A 25,297-nucleotide genomic window follows, 5' to 3' on the forward strand; every position below is an offset into this window, starting at 1 on the left:
CTTGAAATTTACAATTGGTTGAAGCAATAAAATATCTGGCCACTAACATGCTAGGAGCTCTTCCTGGGTTCAAGCCTTCCCAAATCAAGATTCCATCACTTACCAACATATTTCTCAAAGCTATTATTTATTCTGTACAAGTTTCCACTGTACATTAGATGTTCTTCCACTCTTGCTTACACAGTAAACAAGTGTACACTAGCCCTTTGGCTCAGGTTCATAAGTCTTCCCTGGAGAAGGGTGTCAGGCGAGTTAAACTTGGGGTATCTTTCTCTGATGCCTCCTCCTGGAAGCACTGGAAAGCTCCAGGCTCCAAGGGGCACACGCCAGGCCAGCTGTGTGGGTGCAAAGAGCTCCATGTACAGAGCTCTTTGCCTTGGTGCTAAACAGCTTTACTCCCTGGGACAGCACATAATTTTGCTCAGCTACTTAGGGCAAATTGTGCCCATGAGCCAAGATGTCTCAAAAACACTTAGGCTCCAGCTTCTAGGGCTGAAGACTGGTATCAAGGATAGCTGAGGGGTAGCACGGGCATCCCTGAGAAACTGGGTCCAAAGGGCCTGTGTCTAGGAGGCTCTGAGAAGGTGTGGGTGGGGGAAGGAAGGTCAGAGGGAAAAAGCATGTTGAGGGAATAAATTAAAGGTGAGAGCTCTAGGAATGAGGGGCTTGTGCTAGCCTTCAAACAGCTGGGGAGTAGACCAGGGGTGGATTAGAGGAAGTGGGCAGGAAGAACTTGATACACTATCCTAAGAAATCTCCTTTTACCTACTCTCCTTCCCATCTCACTGCAATGCAAACAAGCCAGGGGCTAAGGGCACAACCCCGATCTCCCACAGCCAGTTTGAACATGGCACTGGGGAAAAGGGAAGAGGCTGAGGGATATTTCAGAGAGGGGCAGTTAACCCCTGGTCCCCAAATACTATAAGGCACAATTCTTAGAGGCAACTAGATTCCATCTGAAACATTGAAAAAAACCCTAAAAACTGAAAACCAAGAACTCGTTAGATCCCAGGTCTACTGTGGCTGTGCTGGAGGCTTGGACGACACCGGCCCAGCACCACTGGGGGCCAGCATTAGAAAAGTTGCATTTGAAGAATTAAAAAAAAAAAAAATGACCAGCACAATGTCCCAGCAGTGAAGAGGTGTGAAGGAGAGCATCTCCAGTCTGAAAACTTTAGTTATGGTAATTAAAAAAAAAAAAATTGGGCTTTTAAAAACCAAAAACAGCTTTTTTCAAAGATGTCCCCTGGTCTGTCCCCCTGGAGTTAGCAGCGTTAAGAGGGCTCTTGGCTCATGAGTGTTTGTCTTGCTTCTGCACCAGTGAGCAAGGTCCAGGTGAAGATGGGGCGCCAGGCTCAGACGCAGGAGCTTCCAGGCAGAGATCCTCCAAGCAGGCTCCAGAGGGCGCTGTCTTCTCAGGAGGAGCAAGGGCTGGAGCCCGCTGCAAGTGGATGAAGATCCTCTCCCCACAGTCCGCTGTTTATTACACTCAGGAAAAAAACCACAAGCTTAAAAATGCAAACAAGAGAAGCTCAGGGGGCACTGTGCTGGCTCTGGTCTCCATGTCCTGTTGATCTTGCATGCCAGGTGTAGCTCAGGAGCACCTGGCTCCCCATTTCAGACCCTGACCAGGCTGCAGCAACTCCTGCTCGGCAGCTTTTAGTTTACTTTATTTTTCTCTTGTCAGGTTGTTTTTTTTTGTTTTGTTTTGTTTTTTTGTTTGTTGTTTTTTTTTTTTTGTCTTAAAAAAAAAAAACTTGGGGTGTGGGGCCACCATTGGGAAGGGAAAAAGGGATACAGCTCCTCACTGCTACATGCGGGAGGGTGGACTGGCCAATTCGTAGAAGAGCAAATAGGCGTCGCTGGTGCGAGTTTGGCTGGAGGACATGGGTGTGACACTGTGGAGAGAACAGGGAAAAGTCAGAGCCTTGGTGTGGGGGGCCACTAGGATAGAGCTGCATGGGTGAGGGAGTGTGAGGGCCTGCGAAGGCCTGCCTGTAATCTCTCTAGTATACACCCAAGGCCAACCTCTTTTGTTGTCTTCTAGAGATCCTTCGAATGGGCATAAGACTCATATGGGTTACATGGATTTTTGGCTCACTTTTTGTGTCCAGTCAAGGGAGAAGCCATACAGATGGGTGAGGTACAGGTGTCTGACAGCCAGGAGGCCTGTCTGAAACCTCATCTCACCTGGAGTCATTGAAAGTGTGCCATTCGCCTGTCACTGGACTCCGACAGTAGGCTGTATAATGGCCGCCCATAGTGGTTCCAGAGTGATTCGACACAGCATACAGGTTGTAAACAGCATGGTCTGAGGAGGAAAGATAAAGTTTCAAGCACCTGAGTCACTTCTTTCCCCTCCTGCCTCTATTCCCAGTTTCAAAACTCACTCTTTAGCAGCTTCCCCTCCACCTCTTGGCCTCCCACCTGTATCTTAGATACCATGCCTTGTTTCTTTCCTGCTGAAAAATACTCACTGGTACTTTCTGAGGCAAATTCTCTTAAGTCCAGGTCTCTTAATGGGAAATTCACAAAAGTTGTGAGCTTGCTGGTTCGTATCCTGGATTCGGAGAACCGCTTCAGATCTGGTATTGTTGTGTGTCAAGGACAGACAGGGTGGTGAGAAAGAGTCAAAGTAAAGGAGGACTGCCTCCTAAGAGGGCGAGCATCCCTCAGGCAGAAGAGCAAACAAGAAGAGAAAGGCTATCCAGTCCCCTTTTCTCCTATTCTTCACCTCAGCCTTCACTTCAGCCTCTTGTCATCAGTCTCTCTCTAAAGTCAAGTCCCTGCCTTGATGGACCTTAAGGATACGAAGAACCAAGATCTTTGGGAACCTCTGGATGGAGAACTTCTTTATACATCGTTTTCTGGCTCGGCAGCGACAGCATGTCTGAAAGATATGATGAACAGAACTAGAGAGGATTGTATGAATCCAGTAACTACTGGGCTGGATCTGCTGGTGACGGAGTTTTCCTAGAGAGGTCTCTTAGAAACCATTATGCAAGAGTGACTTACAGGCTTTTCATCGCCATCAAGCACATCCTCTTTGGTGAAGAGCCTCATGCAGTCCATTAAAGTCACCTCAGGATAACCTCGCTGGGAGAGAAAAAAGTAAAGAGGTCAATGGCACAAAAGGATAAACGTGGAGTTTCAAAAGTGGGTCAACAGGGGTGCATACCTTAGCAATGGGCAGCGAGAGGTCCCAGAAAGGATCAAAGACTGTAGAACAGTAACCACAATCAGTACACGTCAGGGAGCTCTTTAGCTGCCCCACAAAGAGATCTGGGGGAAGAGATGGACATGCAATGCTTAAACATGGGGAACTGAGCACATGGTTTTCTACACATCTCCTTTCTCACTGCTCCTGCCTGCTTGTTGGACACTGGGTAGAAAGAGGGCTGCCTGGAAGGATGATTCTTAGAGCTTTTCATGCTATGCTCAGGAAAAAGCACTTTACAGAAAAAGCAGGCATTTCCTCTTATTCAAGCACTCACCTCCAATCCGACTGTCTTCCCGTTCTAGATATTTCCTCCACATCTGTCGCCCTTTCTCATCATCACTAGGAACCAGAGAGAAGACAACTGGGTCAGAGCTTAAACCATGATAAGTTTAAGGTTCTATCAATCTCAAACCATAATAAGTTTAATGTTCTATCAATATAAATACTTAATATTAAAAATTCTCAAATTTTTATCCCCAAAGAAGTAAAAAACTCAAATTCATAAAGTTTTACTTCTCACATCTTTCTCCTCTTACTTACGGAAGATGATCGAGGTTCTCAGGGCTGGACTTAGGCCTCACTGTTACTCGGTTCACCTCGTTGTGGAGCCCATCCAGGAGAAAGCGAAGAAACTCTTGAGCATCCTGCTGACTGAACCCAAAGAAAAGAGTGAGCAATCCCTCTCATCCCAAGAAGCTGCTGTTGCCACACCCACCTTGGGGAGGACATGTCTGTAAGGCTCTTACTTATAGCCAACAAAGCGCGGTGCATATCTCTGGATCTGGGTCTTGAACTCAGATGGGCTCACCACATCATTGGGAGATGAAGTCCACATGGTCTGAATTAGTTTTGCAAACTCTGTTAAAAGGAGAGGGTATAGAGGTGGGACATTTTCTACAAGCAACTCTGAAACTAGAGTCCCAACGAAAACTGGACAAAGAAAGAAAAATAAGACAGGTACATATAAAATACAACTACTAGTACAGCAATAGCAGAGTGGAAAAGTGTCCACAGGGGAAGCAGGACTGTGTCCACGGATGGGTTCCTTACCTTCCATGAGGGCTGTGTGTGCATTGCTACTGTGGCTGAGATCTCGCATATAAAGCCTCTGCAGGCAATAATCTCTCAGCTCTCGGGTATTGCTCAGGCACTGCAGGATGGAGTTCATAAAGCACTGCAAGAGATGATCCAGACAATTAGCAGGGGAAGAGAGATCCTATCTGGCATCTCTACTTACTCAGTACCAAAAGCCCTCACATTCAACCACCCCAGAAATGAATCCTCCCATAGCCTCAAGTTTCTCTCCCTGTAAGTGAAAAAGGTGGAAGTGAGGCAAATTCCCTCTGATGGCACAGGTCATGTAAAAGCACTGGTGAGCTGGACAGAAGTGCATGGGAAGTGATGGATGTCCTTGAGGAGAAAGATCCAGGAAAGTAGCTAGGCTGACAGTTAAAAGGGCAACTCCTCTCTAGCAGTGCTTCCTGCTGGAGGCAGGGGTGAGGCAGACCCCAGCAATTCTGTGAAACACCAGCCAGGAAGAGCAGATACCACCTGGCTTAGAAGGTAGGAAGTCAGATGGAGCCAGGAGGGGACTCTGGTTAGATTGTCCCAGTCTAGATAGTAGGGAGTGGCCCCAGGAAAGAAGTAGGCTGGGAAGAACTCACCGTGTTCCCAAGGTTTCGAAGACCAGCCAGACCCTGGGCACTCTTGGAATTCTGCAAGCAAAGAACATAGGGCATATGAGGCTGTAGGCAAAGAAGCTAGGTCTGTGCCTGGCTCTTGCATACAATCCTAACCCAGCTGGAGCCATAAGCATCAGGCCACACATATTATGCTCTTCAACTTTAGTCTACATATCTTGTAGGAAAGAGGACTGAGGAATGCCTGTCATTTTCAATACACAACAAAAATATTCTTCAGGTCTTTTCTTTCTTTTATTGACTATGTTTTTTCCCCCATCTTTATATTACTCTTCATTCTCTGCCATATTGGAGAATGGAGATTAGAACTAGAGACTAGGAATTCATATATTTGGGAACATATTTGATTCCTGACCATAGGAAATTTCAGGTCCCAAATCCTGGAACTATCTCAAATAACCTATATTTGTACCCCTAGATGTCCAATATGTAAAGTGGTGCTCATAATAAGCACTTCGGGGAGGTCTTAAAAAGTTCAATGACAAAACATTTTAATAGTTTAGATCTTTAACTGGGAAAAACTCAAGTCAGCCAGTCATTACGAACTGCCAGGGACAGGTGGAATTCTTTCCAGCTGAGCTCAGCTCTAGAGGGCTGATTAAAGCCGGAGGAGAATCCTCCCTGCCTGGCTCAGGTTTCAGCATCCCGACTGGCCACTGGGTGGGAATCTTTGTGATAGCAGATTGTGGCCAACAGAGGTAAGCACCTGGTTGAAGGTGCCACTATCGCTTGTGTCCCCTTTGCGGAGGCTGATTAGGGGGCTGGAGAAAGAACAGGTGCTAGGTTTAGGACTCTGAGCATGGTCTGTCCAGGTCAATGGCTAATCCCTGGCCCTACCTCCGAGGAGTCAGAAAACCTTCAGGTTCAAAGGGTTAAAGAAGCCTTCTGCAGCTAAGCCTGCCACCCCCTCTCTTCTCTTAGGGAGGGGGTCTGGGAACAGACAACTCTGGAGCGACACACTGGCTAGGGCATGCGTGGGGCCAGCTCAATCCTGATCAGAACAGGAGCCTGAAATAACTCAGCTAAAATTACTCATGCCGTGTGCTGACAGCCTCTAAGGCTGTCAGCAGCTCAAAGCCCATGAGGCTGTCAGCTCAAGGGGGTGGGGAGGGAAGAGGCAGGCTGGAGGGCTTTTCTCAGGAATTGCCATGCCGACACCACAAGTAAGAGGATCCTTCCTTGCCAGTTATCAAGTCTAACACTAACAGGCAGGGAAGGACATAAACCCAGAAGAGAGACCTAGTTTCCACCTTCAGCTAGAGAGAAAAGCCTGTTGGCAGCAGGTGGGGTGTAAGCATCCTTGAAGAGCTCTGCCAGAGCCAGCAGTATGTGGATGGCCCGACATGAAATTTGAATCTTACCGTTATGGCAGTCTAAACCCCAACAAAAACACTGCAGAAGTCTCTGCTTTGCATATCAGAGCTAAACATTAAAATCTGCCCACAACAAAATATCCACTCTTCCACCTATTTTTGGCAATGCTTTATTAGTTCTTACCCCCTGTGCCTCAGACAACATCTGTCTAAACAGGCTGTAGAATCAAAGCATTCTACCACTGGTGACAGTGTCAGTGTCCACCAAAGTGGGCCCTATGCTGAGAAAGTACTCACTTAGCACCAGTGAAGGTGGGACAATGGGAAACTGGAGGCATCTTTCTACTGAGGCATTCTGTGGTGTTGATACTAACTCTAAGCCAGCGGAGTGAGGGTCAGAAAGAACCTGTCATTGTCCACAGTTATTATTCTTGAGGATCTGACCCTACTAACAGCCTGGTGGGTGGGGAGATGAGGAAGCTCCTTTAAGGCAGTGCTAGGATCCTATTTTCTTAAGGGGTGCCATGCCTTTGTCTAAAATTTCCTGAACTGAAAACCACATACCAATTTCTAAGCACTCTGTCTAGAAGGCGGTTGGATAACAGGAGTCAGGGAGTGGGAGCAGAGGGGAGAGCAGGGCTGTTCTATGCCCAGCCAGATATTCTTCTGCCATGAATAGGAAATCAGGAGCTCTGGGGAAAGTCAGCACTTTCCATTTCAGAGAGGAACAAAATGTCCCAGGAGTGACCTTTCTTACCACGAAAACAATCCTACCTCAGGGCTGATAGGGAGAGGCTAGAACTGGAGAAGTTGGAAGAGACCCTGAACAGCCGGCCTCTCACTAGGAGAGAAGGAAATGACTCCGGCTGGTATGCTGGAACTCATGTGCAAAGAGGTGAGAAAATACGGATCAGAAACTTCCTTAAAATTAGCCACCAGCAAACCCAATTTTGACTAAATAGGACCCACTGTCCTAGAAAGTAGATGCCATCTCCAATCAGTAAACAGACAACATTCACCTTCCAGTGCAGCAGCAGGGGGCTCAGGAAGAGCCCATTCTGGGTTAATGCTGAGGAAACATCTGGGTATACGGGGCAGTATAGGAAAGGATGATTGAGGTTTGTGTCTTCACATGCAAGACCCCAGTAGAGGGCTTTCCTGCTTACTTCACCTGTGCCATGAGGGTCAGCCATGAGTCCTGGCTGCAGCCAAGGAGCCTGGCACGGGACAGTGCACGCACTGCCAACACGGGAGCTGGTGCCTGTTACGTAAGATCTGTCAAGCTCTGGCCCCTTCTTCCTTCCCCAAGTGGGCAGTGCCCAGTCTTTAGCCTCAGCATTAGTCCGTGGCTACTTCATTTGAGGGATCCAGTGCCCACTTTAGCAGTACTGGGGAGGGCTGGGGAAAAAAAGGGAAGTTGCCCTTTTCCACCTGTCTGCAACTCCTTTGCCCTTCATAGATAGGGTCAAAGGACCCTGGTTACCAACCCTTTGGGATCAGTGGTAGGGGGAGGCAGACCCTTTCTGATTAGACTTTCTTGCTGGGTTTTGGCATTAAAGGAGTCACACCCGCAGAGTCTAGCGTGCTGCCGGTTCCCTCACATGCTGAGAACTAGTCAAGGTTACGCTTTCTTGTACCTGATAGGTCTCAGTAATTGAAAGCCAAGAGCCACCTGGTGCCAGGGTTACGGGGGCGGGGACTACAGCCAAGACCTCAACAGGGGAGGGGGCTTCGAGTAAGCGTGAGATCACCTGGGGTGGGGGCATTCCTTGTCGGGAGACCGTGGGAAAGGAGGGGTGGGGGCTGGGAAGAGTCCGTGCCCCGGCTAAGGGGGCGCGGCGGACTGGGAGGGGGGGCGACGTTCCCGGGAAGTAGGCAGAACCCCAGGCCCTCCGCGTGGGGGTGCCGGAAAGGGGCCCCGCGTACCTTGGCTTTGTTGAGCAGGAGCCCCACGAAGGTGGAAAGCAGCAGGGAAGGGGAGAGGGGGGAGCGCGGCCGCAGCTCCTTGGCGAGGGCGGGAAAGGGGCCGGCGGGGGGCTCCTCTGGCAGGGTCACGGTGTAAGAGGTGCGCATGCTGGGGGGCGGGCGGCGGGCTCCGCCCCACGCCTAACGTTGGCAAAGGGGGCACGGGGGTGTACCGCGCGGTCCCACAGCCCGGACGCTAAGGCCAGCAAAGTCGCCACAGGACACCGTCCGCCACGCCCGACGGTAACCGCTACGGCGGACCAACCGCGCGCTCCTCCGCCTCAACCTCCCCGGCGCGCGCAGCCAACAGCCCGAGTGCTGGCTCTGCTGCCCTGGCGGACTGGCGGCCCCGCAGGCGCCTCGGGCCCCTGACGTCAGCGCCTGGGCGGAGACGGCCACGCCCCCTTCTCCGCCCAGTCCCCGTGAGCCTGTGGGGGATCCAGGCGCCGCCGCCTCGCTGTCGCTGGAGGCTGGGAACCCGCCCCGCCGCCCCAGCTGCCAACCGGCCAGGCGAGCTGGTCGCAGAAGCCTGCAACCCTCTGGGTGGGCAGAACGGGAGGGCAATGACATGGATGGACGTAGATGGTATAATACTAAACGAAATAAGAAATCGTCTATAATGCCCTCAGACCGAGTGTCAGCTGGCTGAACTTTCCTTAAGGCAGTATACAATTCCTAACTTTTGGGGGACTGCAGATTATTTTGAGAACTCGACAAAAGCTCTGTAGTCTCTTTGGGGGGAAATGCACTTACACACAAACTTTCGTACAACATTCAGGGGGGACTCAGGCCCTCTTGGAACCCAGCGTCCACACAGTCCATGAGGGTAGATGAGCCCACGTTAAGGATATAGATTTCCAAGACTTCTGGACTGAGTGTCCCTCCTCCCTCCAGTCTTAGCTTGGCATGTTATTAAGAGAGGCAACACTCATAGTTTATAAGGTCCAATAGGTTACTGTCCCTTTTGGCCCCAGGTAAGAACCTTTGCTGGCCTCTTCATCTTTCACAGAATCTCAAATTTTGATTTGTTTTGGGGAGGTGGGGCTAAAGTAACACAATGGTGGGGAAATGGTACTCAGCTGGTGGGGTGAGGGTATACTCTGACCCTAAGTGCAGCAGTGCCTGAAGATCAGAGGTCTTTGTGTTTTATTTGGTGCTCCTTCTGCCTCACCTATCAGGGACCCACACAGAATCTGCCTGGAGAAAGTATCTTGTTTGGAGGTTGCTATTTTTAGCCAGTATTTTTAGCATTTAAAAATACACTGAGAGGCAGCAGTGTGAGCTGTTACTCATCTGTGGCCTCCTTCTGTTCCTCTTGGCATGCTCATCCCCACATGTACACTGCACTGCACATATGACCACAGCCACATGGAGAATGTGTCCAAAACACATGTACCCTAGCTCACCCACAAAACAGCAATTTAATGCTAATAAGAGGGGAGCACAGATAGCTGCCCCCATGTTTTCCAGAAGTGTTGGTGGGAGGAATAGGCAGGAGGCAGGAGCTGCAGGGCCTTCTACTTGGTGATAAACGAGGGTCATTTTAGGAGGGGTGATCTCCACTGTCACTATCTTTGTCCGCCTCCTGCTGTGTCCAAACCTGGCCTCTGAACAAAACACAACGGTCTTTTTCTGTACATACTCTTCTTCCTAACCACAGTCCTATACTGTCTGCTGCAACGCTTCCATGTGATCACATCACTCTTCCCTGAAACACCTACAACCACCTGACTCTTGCATTCAGTCCAGAAGCATCAGGTACCGTTTGTCTGTGAGGTTGTCTGTCCATAGGCTCCTTCCATTGTCACCACCCTCTCTCTTTTCTGATCCCTGCTGCCAACCAACCTGCTCTTATTTCTCTGCTTCAGCATTAGCCTTCTCTAACTTAAAAAACAAAACTGTCACTGATTAAGTACTTACTAAATGCCAGGCACTGGCTGAGTGCTTCAGATATATTATCCCAGTTAACTTCCATAACACAGTGGTGTAGGAACTGCTACCTTTGTTTTATAGATGAAGATCCTTAAGACCTGAGAGTTCAAATGACTTGCCAGGACTAAAAAGCTAATAAATGACAGTGTGGGGCTTTCAACCCAGACCTGTTCTATAGCAAAACCTATATTTTAACAACTACGAGGAGATTTTGGAATGCCCTTCCTGCTCTCTACCAATTACCTCCTTATAAATTTTGCTCAAAATTGTGTTTTCAACAAAGCCTTCTCTAATGAACTCCACCAGCTCTAAACAGCCCATTACCGCATACCCTTAGTCTGCTAGTATTCAGTTTATACTATATTAATTTATCTTAATATATTTATCTTTATAAGTGTCTCTAAGACTTCTGTAAATGGTCTTAGATTGTATGTTGATTGTGCCATCACACTGAAACCTCCTCAAGGGCATAGTTGTAGGTTCTCTTAGGGGCTTAATAAATGGTGATCTCATCTCTAAAGGGGGCAAGAACAGGTTGTGCTGGGCATCCTGGAAATCTCACTGAGCCTCAAATGGTGGGGTGAGTCTGGTTTTGCATGAGTTAGGGTGCTATAGGACTTGTCGTCCAACAGGCAGCTCAGCCATGGGAGCTTTTGGCTTATCTCCCCATGACTTAGGTCAGTGCTGTGAGTACTCCCACCCTAAGACATTATGGCATTCTGTCAGCATGCTCTCTTTTACCTGGGATGCAGAAGGTGAGGGGCATTGCTGGGAAGAGGGAGGCACAGATGGGGAAAGCTCTTTGAGAAGTCTGGGAGGAGGGGAAAGAATTCACGCAGGATCATCTTGTTAAGCAGGTCTGACTGCTGTTGTAAACAACCAAAAAAGAATTCTAGCTCATTTCTCAACTAGCCAAGCCCCTATGAGACCCTTTCTCTTCAGTGCCATATCATGAAGTGGGATGGCCTCCTGTGTCTGTGGGTTTCATATTTACAGATTTGACCAAACTCAAATGAATTATATTTGAAAAAAATCCCAGGAAGTTCCAAAAAAAGCAAAACTTGAATTTGCCCAGTGCCAAACACATAAATGAAGCAATGTGTAGGCATACCCTGCTGCAGCCTATATGCAAATACAGGTTATGTGCAAATACTATACCATTTTATATAAGGGACTCGAACATTGGTGGAATTTGGTATCTGAGGGGCTCCAGGAACCAATCTCCAGGGGATATGGAGGGAGGACTGTAGTCTCCTGCAATCTGAATCTGGCTCTGGCTTCATGACTCTCTGACTCCGATATATTGACCTGATCTGAGCACCATTCATTCTTGTAGCCTGAGACTGCCATTTCTCAGAGCCTGTGCTTGCCCTGCCTCCCCTGTAGGATAAGTACTTTTTCTTCACCTCAAATCCTTCCTGGCATGGATGGAGTATAAATAAAGTCAGAATTAGCTCTTTGAGGGTAAGACTGAGAGTATCCTGCTTTCTAAGATCTTAGTGGAAAGCTTGGTCCGTGGTTTGGAAACACTGTGCAGGCCCAGGCAAATGCCTCAAGCCAGTGGCCCTGCTCCCAGTACACAGCTGTTATTACCACTGCAAACGGAAAGACTGGTGGCGTGACTGACTGGTTGAACTGGTAGGGGTTCAGAGTCCTTGCTGGGGGCTGGACTTTCAGCCCACAAGTACCCTTGGGGAGGGCGGGCTGGTAGGAAGCTCTGCTTCCCTCTATCAATCTTATCCTATGAGGCCAAAAGCTCTGTACTTCTTCGAGCCTCAGGACAGTCTGGCCTGAACCAGTTGGATTCCAGAAGCCCACACACTTCCTTCTCTCGCTTATACCTCTGTTCAGGGCACCAGTTTTATGTATTCATTGAGGTGAAGGTCACTTGTGTAGCTCTGGGCCCTGAAAATGATGTTCTTTTCTACAGCTAATGGTCAGTGGAACGTCTCTCCCAGGGGCAGGGAACATTTTGCCAGACTTGGATTAACTTACATATTGCTGAGTACCACTCCAACACCATGTTAACTTATGAAGACATCCTGGAGTGGGGGTGGAGGAGGAAGCAGGGAGGATGGTGCCGGGCACTGATTGAGAAACTGAGCCTAGGTAAGGCAGCACCAAGGCCAACAGCCAGGACACAGCCCACAGCCAGTCTTCAAGAGACAGAGACATCAGTTGTCTTGATGACTCTAATTACAAACCATAAACCAACTGCCCTTCCTCTCTTAGCAGCTGATAGTGGTCCTGGCCAAGGGACCCCTCTGGCTTAGGGTGTCCTCTGAGTGACCTCCCCATGCTGTCAGCACAAATTCAAGCCCTCAGGAAGTACAGCCTTCTTAGTGTGGCTGACTGGGCAGCTAAGCTGGACAAACAGGACAACAGGGATGCTGTTCAGAGTGGCTGAGTAAACAGTGAGAAGGCAAAGGATGAAAGACGAAGGTCACACTTCTCATCCAGGAGCTCTAGGGCAGCCCTGTCATCCTTAACTTGTCCACCCCCCACCCCCCATCTCATGGCAGCAGTCAAGTCCAAAGTCCCACCTAAAAGAAAAGTTACATGACCTCAGTTTATATAATCTCCCTGTCACTGACCAGCTGGAAACCAAGGCTTCAAGAGATGAGTCATCAGCCCCAGGGGTAAATAGGACCCAGGTACTCTAGGTTCTCAGACCTTTTGCTCCCAGAACCAGGCCCCAGGGCAGAGGGCAAGGGTGTGGAAGAGACTGCTGGGGAGAATGGGCTGGGCCAGGCTCTAAGCCTCAGTTCCTGGCATTGCATCTGAGCAGCAGGTACCTGGCCTGGGGACTGTTCTCTGTAGGACTGACCCCTAGCTCTTGGGGACAGAGGAGAGGATGGCCTAGGCAGGGCAGGGAGAAGGTAAGGCTGAGGTTGGCAGGCAGAATGCCAGGGCTGGAGAGGGAGCGGCTGGAAGGGGTGGAGTGGAGGAGGATTAGGATGGATTGTAGGGGTTAAAGCATAACCCTGGCAGGGCTCAGTGGGAACAGCTTGTCCTTCCATAGGCCCGGGGAACAGGAGAGGTGGCGCAGAGTGGGAACATGACCAGGTTGGGTACATGGGCTCCTGGTTCTCTGCAGGGCCAACTCACCTGGCTTGGAGTCTCCACTGGGAGTAGTGAAAGCTTTTTTGTTATATACCAGTTCTGAACCATCACATCCCTCTTCTACAATCTGTCTGCATTTTAAACAGAAAGTAGAGCCTGGGGCAGCCCTCATTTATCCTAGGCTGAGGTGCATCCTGGGGGACCGGCACTTTGTTGGCACTTCTGCAAGCATGGAGGGTTATTCAGAATTCATGTCTCCTCCTTCACCAGTTCTGTGTTTAGCTGAGTCTGTGATATTCCAAGTTCATGTTGCCTGTTATTGTTAATGAGGGGGATGAGTCTGGTTAGAACTGTTCCGTGCCCTGGATGGGGCCTGCTTTTGACCTCCCTTTATGAATGCCAACTGTAATTCAAGTGATCTGTTCCAGGGGCCTCAGAGGAGCCAGATCAGGCTTGATCCTTCTAAAGGAGCACTTTCTCAACTTTGTTCCTCCCAAGGCTGCTCCCCTCCCGACTCTAGTCAGCTACCAAATGCCCCTTTTCTGTCATCTTTTCCAACTTAAGTTTACACAGACTCTTCCATAGCATTGTTCTGGCTTCAGATTCTTCCACATCCATTATTTGCTTTGAGCCTCATGACATCCCTATGAGATGGGCAGGGCAAGCATGACCATTCCTTTTTATGGATGAGGAAACAGAGCTCAGATGAGAAGTGTCCAAGGTTAAAGAGGCACACCATTCCTTCTGGTGGTCACAGCAGCCCATCTCAGCTGCAGAAGACCTCTCCCTTTCCCATCACCTATGACACTTAAAAACATCGAGGGCCGTCTTCTATTGCAGCTATTTTAAGAACTTATTTCCCCAAGTTAATTATGAATGCACTGAGGCACTGAGGGCAGGGATCAAGCGCACACATCTCTTTCTTCCCAAAGCACCTGGGAGGGTGCAAGGAGGACAAACATTCATCGAGTACCTACTTCATGCCAGGCCCTTACGCACACAGCCTTCAATTCCTCATGATAATCTATGAAGTGGGAATTCTGATCACTCTTGTTTTACAGAGGAAACAGGTTCAGAAGTTAAAGAACTCCTCTGAGGTTATATTGTTAGTAAGCTGAGCTCTATAAATGAATGAATGAGAAGGTTAGATCCCCAAATGCAGCTATGAAAAGAAACTACCTAGTTTTAGAAAGAAGCGGTCCATGCCCCATGAGCAGGATCATCCTCACTTTAGCAGGACCTAGTCAGCTCTAGATGAGAGTGGTGAGGAGAGAGGGGGTGAGGTTAAATCAGGGTCTTACACCATTGACCTATTAGGGGCCTTTCCCATTTGGCAATATGTGAATGTGAGCTCAGAGTGGAACACTAAATTAATTGTAGGGTGTTATTAAGTGTATTGTGAGCTGTTTCTGGAAGGGAAGGAAGGATATTAGGGTGGCTAAGTGTGCCCAAGGGTGATCTGCCATTCCTCTGAGGTCCTTTCTCAAAATTCCCCTCACCTTAGTTCTGGAAGTGGGGTTGGGGGCGGGGCCTGGGTATCATCCACTTTGAGTGGAGTGGAGGGCAACGGACTCCAGGGAGGTTCAGGATATGCCTGTTAGGAGGTGGCAGAGTCCCACTATATGATACCCAGGAAAGGAGGAGACCCTGCTCTCTCATGGTTGGGGCTGAGGGTGGGTCTGCACTTGATTTGTAGAGAAGAGGTTTTCAACTCTTAGCATGCTTATCACCTGAAGAGCCTGTGAAAAGGGCAGATTCCCAGGCACTATCTCTAGAGTGCTTCATTCACAGGATCTGGGTGGGGCCCAAGTGATTCTGATGCAGGTGATTCTGATACAGGAGGTCTGCAGATCCACTTTGAGGAACACCGTATAAAGAACCCTCCTCTTATGAGGAAAGTAGGGGAGAGCCCCTCAGAAGCCTCTAGGATCCATGCCCCTCCATTGAGAGCCACCTTCTAATTTTCCCTGAGATGAACAACACCAGACATACCCAAGTGGATCACACTCCAATCCAAGCACACGTTCCTCAGAAAACATGATCTCTCTCCCAGGCCAGCTGTGTTGTTTCCCACTTGTCTTCTACACTAGCCCTCCAATGTAGTGGCCAACCCTACCCTGTCAGGGTCTGAATGTCCTGGCAGGCACTGGCTTTTTTTCTTTTTTTGTATCTCTCATGGAACTTCACAGACAGCCCACCAGAACAAGACTCTCTAGGTAATGTTATCAAAGTTGTCCTCGCAAGACCTTTAGTTATGCCAAGCTTCAAGGTCTATGACCCAAAGCCCCACCCCTGTCCTGTACCCCTGCTCCATTTATCTGAACAAGCCCCCTAAGCAGCATTTCTTGCTGTGATGTAGCTATTGTTTCAAAAAGGCACATGTTCTAGGAGTAGGAGAAGGGCTTATAAGGTAATGGAGATACAACACTTAACTCTCCTGCCCATATGCTTGCCAGTCCATCTATCCATCCACCTATCCACCTACTCCACTCACCATCCACACATGCAATTAGCAGATCAGCTGAGTTCTGCACTGCTCTAGGCACATGGTAAAGGATCTAGAGATTTGCTTTCTTTCTCATCCTCTGAGCACTAGCCACCTAATGGGTTACTAACAGCTATAGAAAAGGCAGAATGTAGTCTGTGCCCTGGGAGAGGTGTGTTCAGGGATTAGATGTGAGTGAGACCAGCCAGCCTTTGCTCAGTCTTCAGCAGAGCCTCTTCCCTCATTTTAAGCCCAGGCAGGACTGGAATATAGAGGTATTGGATTGTCTAAAGCCCTAGACAAGTTTCTCCATCACTTTCTCCAAAGACACATGATAAGCACTGCTGTCCTGGCATCCTGGTCCTGATCCAGTTAGTGTCAGAAGAGAGTACCTCTTCTCCAATGACTAGGCCCAAATGCTAAGCTGAGTCTCCAGGCTGGGAAGCGAAAGCCTGAGCAGGAGGAGAGATGCAACCAGAGCACGGAGGCCTCTCTTACCACAGGGAACACTGGTGGTCTGGGGGCCTCAGCATCCAGTCCAGGATGAGGCAGGGCCTGCATGGGACCCTGGCATGCTGGGTGGAAAAGTAGAGGGTAGGAATCGTAGTATATGTGGGTGTAGCTGTACATTTCCGGGAGTGCTGCCGGACCATCGTCAAGTGTACAGGTCCTGAAGTGGGTTTCCTGGGGAGAGTGGGAGAACCTCTGAACAGGACAGAGAGCCATGAGGGCACCATACATGCCTAGATGACTTCCTTGGCTTGTAGGCACCAGGGCTGCAGGAGCAGCTGCCAAGAGATTTGGGAAGAAAACTTCCTCCTTTGTTCATCAGTCAAGTTGTGAGTCCTTCCCTCAACCTGGCTCTTCTATATCAGTGGTTGCCTCCCCAGCCCATCACCGGGTCCCCAAGAGGCAAACTCACCATAGTTTCTCGCCCTGGGGAGCTGGAGCGGCTGGGCCCAGGTGCCTGGCCCTTACTCTTCTCCCATAGAGTGTAACGGCCACTGGGTCGGTAGGTGGGGCTGAGGACTTCAGGGACTCGTGAGGGAGGGGTCTGGGAGGGCACCTGTGGTGTGCTCCCCTTGCGACCATAGTTCTCCAGATAGTTGGCCAGGTATTCAGAGCGGCTGGCTGCCTGGTAGAGCCCCTGCAGGGCGCACAGCTCCTTGCGTGTGCGGGCCAGCATGGGGCTACGGCCCAGGTTCCCAGGGTCTATCCGGTAGCTATCTGAGGTCCGCAGGCTGGAGAAATCCCTGGCCAGGTCTAATTGACTGTTCGACCTCTTCTGGGTCAGGGTTACCCCCTGATCACGAGCACTCATGGGCAGGTAGCTGAGGGAATTGTTGGTTACTCCATAAGGGAATCCACTGCCCCCGCTGAGTCCACTGCCCGAAGGCCGCTCAGTGCCCCGAGTCTGGCTCTCTGCCCGCTTACCACCCCCGATGATGTCTGGTCTCAGCAGGGAACGGCCCCTGTCATAGTCCAGGATGGAGGAGGGGCCATAGGTACGGGGACAGGTGAGGAAGCTGGTTGGGGGGCCTGGCTTGAAACCAAGCTTCTCCTTCTCCAGGAAGGAGGCAGCCAGGTTGGCCCCGTATGAAGAGGGAGTGTAGGTGCCATAGCCTGATTTGGCATAAGGGACATCTGTGTAGCGGGCTGATTCTGTGTAGCGCTTCAGGGTGGAGGAGAGCTGGGACATCCTTCAGGGCTGCACTCAGTGGGGCCTGGGAGCCTCATGGGCTGAAAGACAAGGAAAGCAGTTGTCAGAGGGCTCTGTCAGGTGTCAGGCTTCCACTGTACCTGCTCTTCATCCCCAGTTGGCCAGAACCTTAGATCTCAACAGTCCACTTCCAAAAGAGGTTGGCCTGCCACTGAGAAACAAGCCTATGCATGTGCATGCACTCACGTGTACACAGGTCTGCTCTCACACATTCATCACACCTCTGTGAGAGTACAGAGGTTACTGGTTCTTGTAAATGACACAGGGCAATCAATCTCAGCATATCCTGGCCTCTTCGAGTGCTCTACTCAAAGACCCAAACATGCAAGCAGGGACTGCCCACCCTCTGCAGCCCTCCAAGCCTCACGTAGTATTCCAACCCAGATCCCATCAGCTTCCTCTCCTCAGCTTCTGCAGAAACTCCTGAGCTGGAGGGATGCTACTGCCCTCACCCTCTGGACTGAGAACAGTGGAGAGAGAGTTCAAGAGTTAAGACTGTTTCCCTCCCTCCTGACTGTGTGAGCTGGAGTGGGTCATATTCCTGGTGAGGAAAAAGGGGCTCATTAGAGGAAATAATGCAGGCTGGGAGGAGGCAGTGGTGAGCGAGCATGTGGCTGAGAGGGGGCTTGACCTTGGTTTCTAGACCCCAAAGGAGAGTCCTTCCCTGGACATGGTCACCTGCTGTGGAGGTAGGGGAGGGATCTTTGTGTGGTAGTGTGGTAGAACCCACCCTCTTCACCGAGCTGTCTTTTGTTCTAAGTGGAGTTAGGGTGCTGCGCCCTTCCAGGGGTTCCCCTACCAACATCCATCCCCAACTGCTCACAGGGATAATGACTTGTACAAAGGGGGCCCCCTAGAGGCTAAGATCCTGAACTGCAGGCAGCACTCCCTGTACTTAACTCTCAGTCCTTACCTCTGGGGTGGATCTGGTGAAGGAACACAGAATCTCAGACTTAAGGAGTTTTGAGGGCTCTAAAGGGTCATCTATTTTAACCTCTCTGTAGTACAGATGGAAAACGTGACGCTAATTTGCCCAAGGTCACACACTTGCAAAGCTAGGATTGAAATCCAGGTCTTTCAGATTTCTAGCCCAATGCTCTTTCCATTTTACCTTGATTCACCCCTTCTCATCAAATTTAGGCTCACTTGGTGACCTATAAAGTCCCTCCATTACTGTAAATGCAGAGGTTTTATTTACAATGGAGCTGGAGAGCAAAGGTGCTTCGGAAAGAGTAGTAAGTAGGATCACGCCCCTTTCCCGAGGGCCATCAGGGGCTCTTGGGAGATTCTGGGGGTGGGAGGGCAGAGCCATCCACAACTCTCAGAGTAGTGTGTACAGGGGATGGTTTTGACTCTCTCTGCGATTGACTAGCTGGGTGATTTTGACCTAGTCATTTAACCATTTTGAGCCCCAATTTCTTCACGTGTAAAGTGAGTATAATCATCATCATGATTCCTATTTCATAGAGCTGTTGTGAGGAATAAATGAGATAATAACATGTGAAAACCCTCAACACTGACAGCAGTTATTATGTCCTCCCTCAGCTCCTACTGCCCAGCTCCTCCCTTTGTAGGCATGTAATAATGTCAGGGCTGGCTATCTCCTGGCCTTGGCAGCCTCTGACCTCAGCCCCTAGCACCAAGGCTTCCCCCAGCAACCCCCAGTGAGGTGAGCCCCCAGTGAGATGAATGGATGAGCTGACACAGTGGCCACAGTCTAGCAGTTTAGCAGTTAGTGGCTTGGGCAACCCACAGCTTTCCCAAGGCTGGTTGGCTAGCTCGTTAGGGCAGGGAGGAGCTGGTGCCAAGCCCCAAATGCTGAGGGCTTGGCAGAGAGCACTAGAAAGTTAGTCCATGCAATTTTCAGTACAGGCTGGCATCAGAAAAACCTAGTCCACATTTATAGTTCACTCTTTCCTACCTGGCCCAGGGACGCCCCACCTTTGTGTGTACTCCCTTGTCCACTGTGCTTCCATTTCCAGCACAACTTTCACCCCTTTCTAGGAAAAGGTAGCTGTAGGAAGACCTCATTCAGGGTGGAGGGGAACCACAATCCTTCCTCCCATTTGTTTAACTTTCTAAGGTGTGGAGAAGAGAGTGAAGGCTGAGCGTGGCCAGGGGAGACACAGAGGCACGGGGGGCTGGGGCTGGGACCAGTCCTGCTCTCTTTCACTATTGATGAGAACTCCATCAATAATTCAAAGTCAAAGAGACTCCAGGTCTCAGGAGCTGGGCTCTGGGACACTGAGCAGCCAATCAGATACGACCCTCCACCCCTACCAGGGCATGAGCTCAGAACTCCTCCCTAGACTCTCTCTCCTTCTCTCCCACACTAAGGCTCCCAGGGAATTGGTATTCTGCAGGCAGTGCCTCAAGCTTGTGATCTCTCCTGGCCCTAATGATGCAGAAGTGCGGGGGCCATACAAGGTGCAGCCTGGATAGGGAAGGCCGGCCCTAGGACAGCTGATAAGTAGCCCTGGGAAGGGTCAGGGACTGGAGATGGAGTCATATCTTTTGGCCCAGAGTCCTAGGAGGGCTCCTAAATCCCTGCTTTCCTGTCTGTTCCAATCTGGCAGGTAACTGACAGATGGGCCCCCCTCCCCAGAGCAGCCCTGGGTGGGTGGGTGGGGAAGTGTGTTATGCTATTACTAACTGTGCCTTGGAAGTTGCTTCTCAGCACTGACCTCTGGCTTACAGTTCCCATGTCTGGGGAGAAAATCCCTACTGGGGCTGAGGTCTTGAGCATGCTTTTCCCATCCTCTAGTCCCCCAGTTTCACTCTTGAGAAAAGTGCTAGTATCTTCCAGGTGAACAGATACCTTGGGTTGGTGCCCCTTGGCATTAACTGGCAGTGGCGACCCAGAAAGCTTCAGAACGCACCATGGGTGGGAGAGTGGCCAGGGCCCTGGTCTTCTCCTTGTTGCACAAGGCAGGGACAGGATGAACACTCACATGGCTGCGAGTCTCTCCGTTGCCACAGGAACAGCCTGAACTGAATGGCCCTTTCATGGGGCAATGGGAGGCAAGCCGATTGGCTGGGATCCCCCTACCTCCTCCCTGCCCAGTGCGGGCCCCTGATGCCTGGCTTCTTTTCATTGTTTACCCAAAGCTGGCAAGTGCAGGCATGTGACTCCAGGAGGCACCTCCCCAGATGCTGCCACCTCAGACAACAGAGGCCATCCACCTGCCAAGCTCCTCCTCCATGCCACCTTCACAGAGGTGCCTCCATTTTTTTTTGCTCTGCCAGAGTTCCCCCTCACTTTGCTCAATTTCCCTCTCTTGGGTTAGGCAGCAGCATTCCTCTGCACAGAGTATTCAGCTTCCTGGTAGGTCATGTGAGTGAAGCACAATCACCCTGGCCAGCAGGTATTAAACACCTATGGACTAGGTACCATGCTGAGTGCTTCACATGCAGCTCTAAGTCCAGCACTCAGACAGCCCTCGCCACATGCCTGGTGCTCTTCTAAGTGCGTTCAGTGTGTCTCAGAGTGTCCCCAAAGTCTCAGTGTAGTTTTAAACTTTAATTCTTTTTGGAAGAATAAATGCCTTAAGCTTACAAACATCATTTGAAGTTTTAATTTTTCACATTAAATTGAAATTAAAAATATTTTTATTCCAAATTTAAAAACTAGACAAGAAATTTAAATAATGAAACATCCAGATGAAGCATTTACCATTCATATTTCTGAAGTTATTAAAGCTTAAAATTGCACTAAGACTTCTGGGACACTGTGATTAACTCATTTAATCCTCACAACTGCTCTAAGCAGTAGGTGCTATTATTATGCCTATTTGCAGATAAGGAAACTAGGGTTTGTGGAAGTGATGTGGATTTCCCAAGGTCATGACGGGAAGAGTGGCAGAGCTGTGTTCTGTCTTCTAACAGCCACACTTAAGCCAAGCCTCCCACTGACCTCTCCTTGAGGTGTAGGGTTGGGGCATCCAGGCATCACTGTCTAGGCACCAGCATGGCAAGTACAGACTTCTGCAGGAGGGGCCATTCCGAGTTTCCAGTGCAGGGGAATGAAAGCGAAGCCAAGTGCAACCTGAGCTCCAGAACAATACTGATCAGCTGAGAGATGGCCCAGGAGGCCTCCATTTTATCTGTGGTGCCAAGGTCCTGTGTGCCCCCTGGCACTAGTGTCTAGCTCCAGCCAGAGCCCTTGGCCTGAGGCCTGGTTATGGACATAGCTTCCAGCTTCCTACCCTTGCTGCAGCGTGGCTAGCTCCACAAGGTACCCAGGCTGGGTGAATCAGGGGTTAAAATGAATCCTGTCCCCTTAGGGAAGCCAACCCCCCTTACAATCAGCCACTGTCATTTCCTATTGCTCATGTGAAAGGCTCCCTAACCTGCCCAGCCAGGGGAGGGACTTGCTCCCCAGGAATCCCAGGCACTCCTGGCCCCCAGGGTAGGGGATGGGTAATGCCCCACATCCCAGCAGCCTTCCTGGCTCCTCTCTGCCCAGGTTGGCTCTGCTTTCTGGGGTGAAGGCATGCCAGCTTCTGTGGTTTTGCCATTTCCTGGATAGAAAGTCTCTAGGTGGTTTTCAGAGGCATTCCTCAATAGGATTCAGTCCCTTCCCTCATGCCCAGGTGTCCAGTGTAGGACAGGTGAGTGGGGGAGAACTAGCCAGTCCTGTCAGCTGCCTGGGAACCTTCACAGTGGTGATGTCAGAGCTTCCCACAGCCACTTGCTAACAATGACGGAAAAGGAGAAAAGGGCGCTGCTGATGTGCTGACCTAAAGAGCAAAGTGGGCTGAGAGAGGGGCCCTGTCTCCCTTTATCTACACTCTCCAACCCTCACTCTCAGCTGCACAGGCACTGTCTGGGCACAAGTGTCAACTCCAGGGTTGAGGGACGTCCTGGCAGATGTGGAGGATGCAGGTAGAGTGGAGGATTGTGGGTGGAGCAGGATATTTGTCCTCACATAATCTAAGAGTTTGTCTAGGAGCCTCAGCCTGCCCCCTCCCCTCCAGCCTGTCACTAGTAGTTCTATTTCTCCTGGGCTGGCACCTTCTGATCCATCAGTCTTATGCCTGTTTTGCATGCCTTGGCTGGGGGCTCATCCAAGGGAATTTGGATCCATCTCTGTCTTGTTCCTAGTAGTTGCCCAAGGGCTGGGAGAGGTGCAGGAGAAGAGGTAAAATAGATTGGAGGTTAGAGCAAGAATCCTGACTGGTAGAAAAGAAGTGAGTGGGTAGGCCCAGGGTAGTGTGTCTATTGGGTGCTTCTTGATTTGGGGTTGGGAGGGGGTAGGTATCTCTACACTGCCAAGAAAAGGCAATGAAATGGGTCCTGAGGCAGTGTTGGAATCCTCAAATTCCTTTTTCCAGCCACCTCTGTCCAGGCACTCTCCTAGTGCCCCCTCTCCAGAGAACAGCGGCTTTCTCCCTCTCCTCCAGGACTTCATCTTTCCTCTGTCCTTGGGCCTGAGCCTTCTGTCTTGCCCACAGCACTGAATGGACCTGGTGGGGCGACCTCTCAAATGTTCCCCTAAACAGACAGTCCAGGGCCCTCTGTTCACTGGCACTGTGAAGCTCAGATACTAATGGAGCAGCTACTGACCTGTGTCCGGGAGCAATGGACAGGATCTGGGGGCTTCTCCTTCCCCAGCAGGGCCAGAAGCGCAGTGGAGAGGCAGTGGTGAGCTGGAAGGCTGGAGTCTGACTCTGGGCTGGGTAATCCGGATCTCAGGTTACCGACTCTGATATATATAGTATCTTATCTGACCTCACAGAGATGGCTAGCTCAACTCACTTGCATTCCAAACCCGAGGAGACTTAAAGGGACAGTGACAGGCCCTTCCTCGAGGGGCTGCCGTGATGGGACGGTGCCAGGTAAGGAGGTCCTAGAGATCCAGAAGGGATTGCTCCTGAGAACTCTTTGACATTTTGAAGTGGAACAGAGGGGGGATCCAAGAGGAAACAACTGGGAAGAGGGTGGAGGGGCAAGGCTGGAATTGAGAAAAAATATGGAGAAGGAGATATCAGTTACAGAATTAGAGAAGAAGGCGCAGTGCTAATCCAATTCCTTTACTTTTGAGATGGAGAAGACATCGAGATGGACAGCCGCTTGCTCAAGGGGACACAAATCATGAGAGGCAGTGGGGGACCAGCTCTCAGGTTTCTAGTCCAAACTCTTTTATAATGGACTTCTAGGCCTGGGCTTGTAGTCTAGTTCTTTCCCTTTTATTGGCTCTGAAACAGTAAGCAAATTACTTAGCCTGTCTGAACCTTAATTGTTTAATCTGAACAACAGTAATAGACATAAACTCTATACCTCACGGTTGTGAGGATTAAATTAAATAATGTTTGTAAATTTCCTGGCATGTAGAAAGAATTACCATTATATTGAATACTTCCACTTATTATAATTAGTGGTAATATTTGTAGTAGCACCTCCCAGGTAAACAGTCTTAGGGAGAAAAGGGCTTCTGGTCTACCCCTCAGAGTGTCCTGTTCTTATTCCAGACAACAGCTCCCTGCTTTTCTGAGCTAGTCCATATCCCATAACCAGCAAGGGCAAATGAAATGTGCTACATTCCCAGCTGTCTAGCCCACTTGGCTGAGAAGGGCCAGGCCCATTTAGGCTTCTTTCCCATTTGCCTAGAATAATATAGCAAGTGTGGTTTCTCCCAGCCTACCAGAAGAAAGCCTGGCTGCTTTGGGGTGGCTCCACTCTACCTGTAGGAGTGCTCAAGATTCCAGGGCCACAGAACTGGGCTGGACAGGGTCACAGGAGGAAGGAGGAGGATTCTTAACCTCTCAGGTCTTGGTGCACTTGTTGGCTCCCAGTCTTTTTCTCTATGGCCTCCCTGGAGACGGAGAGTCCCCAAGATAGTGTCTCCACCCTGTCTCAGCAGAGGCTACTGACTAAGCTTGTGTCCTGATGATGCACTTCAGAGGACGCCCTTGTCCCTGGTCCTCATTCCAGGGCTTATGATGACTCCAGTCTGGCATGTATCTACAACATCGAAGGAGTGGGGGATGCCCCAACCCCAGCACAACCAGCTCTCCTTCCTTCCACTTTAGGGGGTCTAACTTGGGGGACCTTTTCATGCCCATGCCTGGGGAAGTGAGCATCACCACAATCTCCAACTCAGCCCATTCTAGAAGTAGCCAGATCAGGAAGAAGATGTTCCTTCCTCAGAGAACAGCTAGAACTGTTTAGCTAGGGCTTCCCTTGGCTCAATCACTTGCCTTTGAGCACCGCGCCTGCTTCTGGTTTGGGATTGGTGAGATTTTCAAAGATGCCTCTTTCTGATTTGGGATTGGTGGAAAATCTCCCCTTCCACCTGACTGCTGTACCCCTTTGACAAACTGACCAGTGGTAGCTGCCCCTGGGAGCGTTAAGAGGAGGGAGTGAGCTGCACGCACATGTGAGGAAGGGGTTGTTAGTGTCCAGGCTCATGCCACACTCACGTCGCATCCCACATAGGGCACAGAGACCTGGACCTGTCAAAGCAGCATTTCCTTAGAACACATTGATCAGCACACAGATGGTTCTTCCTGGCACCCTAGACTGTCAGCTGGTAGGCCCCCATACACAACTGGCATCCGCAGCTGGAGCTCCTCCGCACAGTTGGCACTCGCCCTACATTTCTAGTGCCCATTCTGCCCAGGCTGTCGTTGATACCTCACTTTTTGAGCCTCAAACGGCACTGACCTCCGCGTCTCTCCTCCCTAGCATCCGACAGGTGGCACGTACCTGCTTCTTGGAGGTTGGACGAGTCGAGCCGGGCACAAGCATGGAGCTGCGGGTGAGTCCCGGCTGGTACTGGCGCGGCGCAGTGAGCGGCAGCTGACGCAAAGGGCTCCCTGGCCTCGGCTCCTGCCCGCCTCTCCCCCACCTCCGCCGGGGGCCCAGAAAGGACCTCCCCGGGAAATCGGCGCCACCTAG

At 50.3% G+C, this 25,297-nt stretch overlaps 1 protein-coding gene across 4 annotated transcripts; it reads right to left on the minus strand.

Annotated features, from left to right (window-relative positions):
- Positions 1 to 108: 108 nt before the first annotated feature.
- USP2 (ubiquitin specific peptidase 2) lies at positions 109 to 25,222 on the minus strand. Of its 4 annotated transcripts, none has more exons than XM_036221328.1 (14): positions 25,106 to 25,222; positions 16,601 to 17,418; positions 16,177 to 16,362; positions 4,885 to 4,935; positions 4,271 to 4,394; positions 3,967 to 4,078; positions 3,761 to 3,871; positions 3,495 to 3,559; positions 3,179 to 3,282; positions 3,016 to 3,096; positions 2,812 to 2,890; positions 2,478 to 2,585; positions 2,191 to 2,311; positions 109 to 1,898 (listed from the first exon to the last, which is right to left on the minus strand). In XM_036221328.1, the coding sequence occupies exons 2-14, from the start codon at positions 17,375 to 17,377 to the stop codon at positions 1,811 to 1,813; spliced, it is 2,007 nt and encodes a 668-aa protein (XP_036077221.1). In that variant the 5' UTR covers positions 17,378 to 17,418; positions 25,106 to 25,222; the 3' UTR covers positions 109 to 1,810. The 4 variants fall into 4 exon arrangements, with proteins under 4 accessions (XP_036077221.1, XP_036077220.1, XP_015994885.1 ...); XM_036221327.1 differs by lacking the exon at positions 25,106 to 25,222 and adding an exon at positions 22,964 to 23,110; XM_016139399.2 differs by lacking the exons at positions 16,177 to 16,362; positions 25,106 to 25,222 and adding an exon at positions 22,964 to 23,110.
- Between the last annotated feature and the right edge of the window lie 75 nt (positions 25,223 to 25,297).

The sequence above is a fragment of the Rousettus aegyptiacus genome, unplaced genomic scaffold (assembly GCF_014176215.1).
Source record: "Rousettus aegyptiacus isolate mRouAeg1 unplaced genomic scaffold, mRouAeg1.p scaffold_m13_p_5, whole genome shotgun sequence".
NCBI lineage: Eukaryota > Metazoa > Chordata > Mammalia > Chiroptera > Pteropodidae > Rousettus > Rousettus aegyptiacus.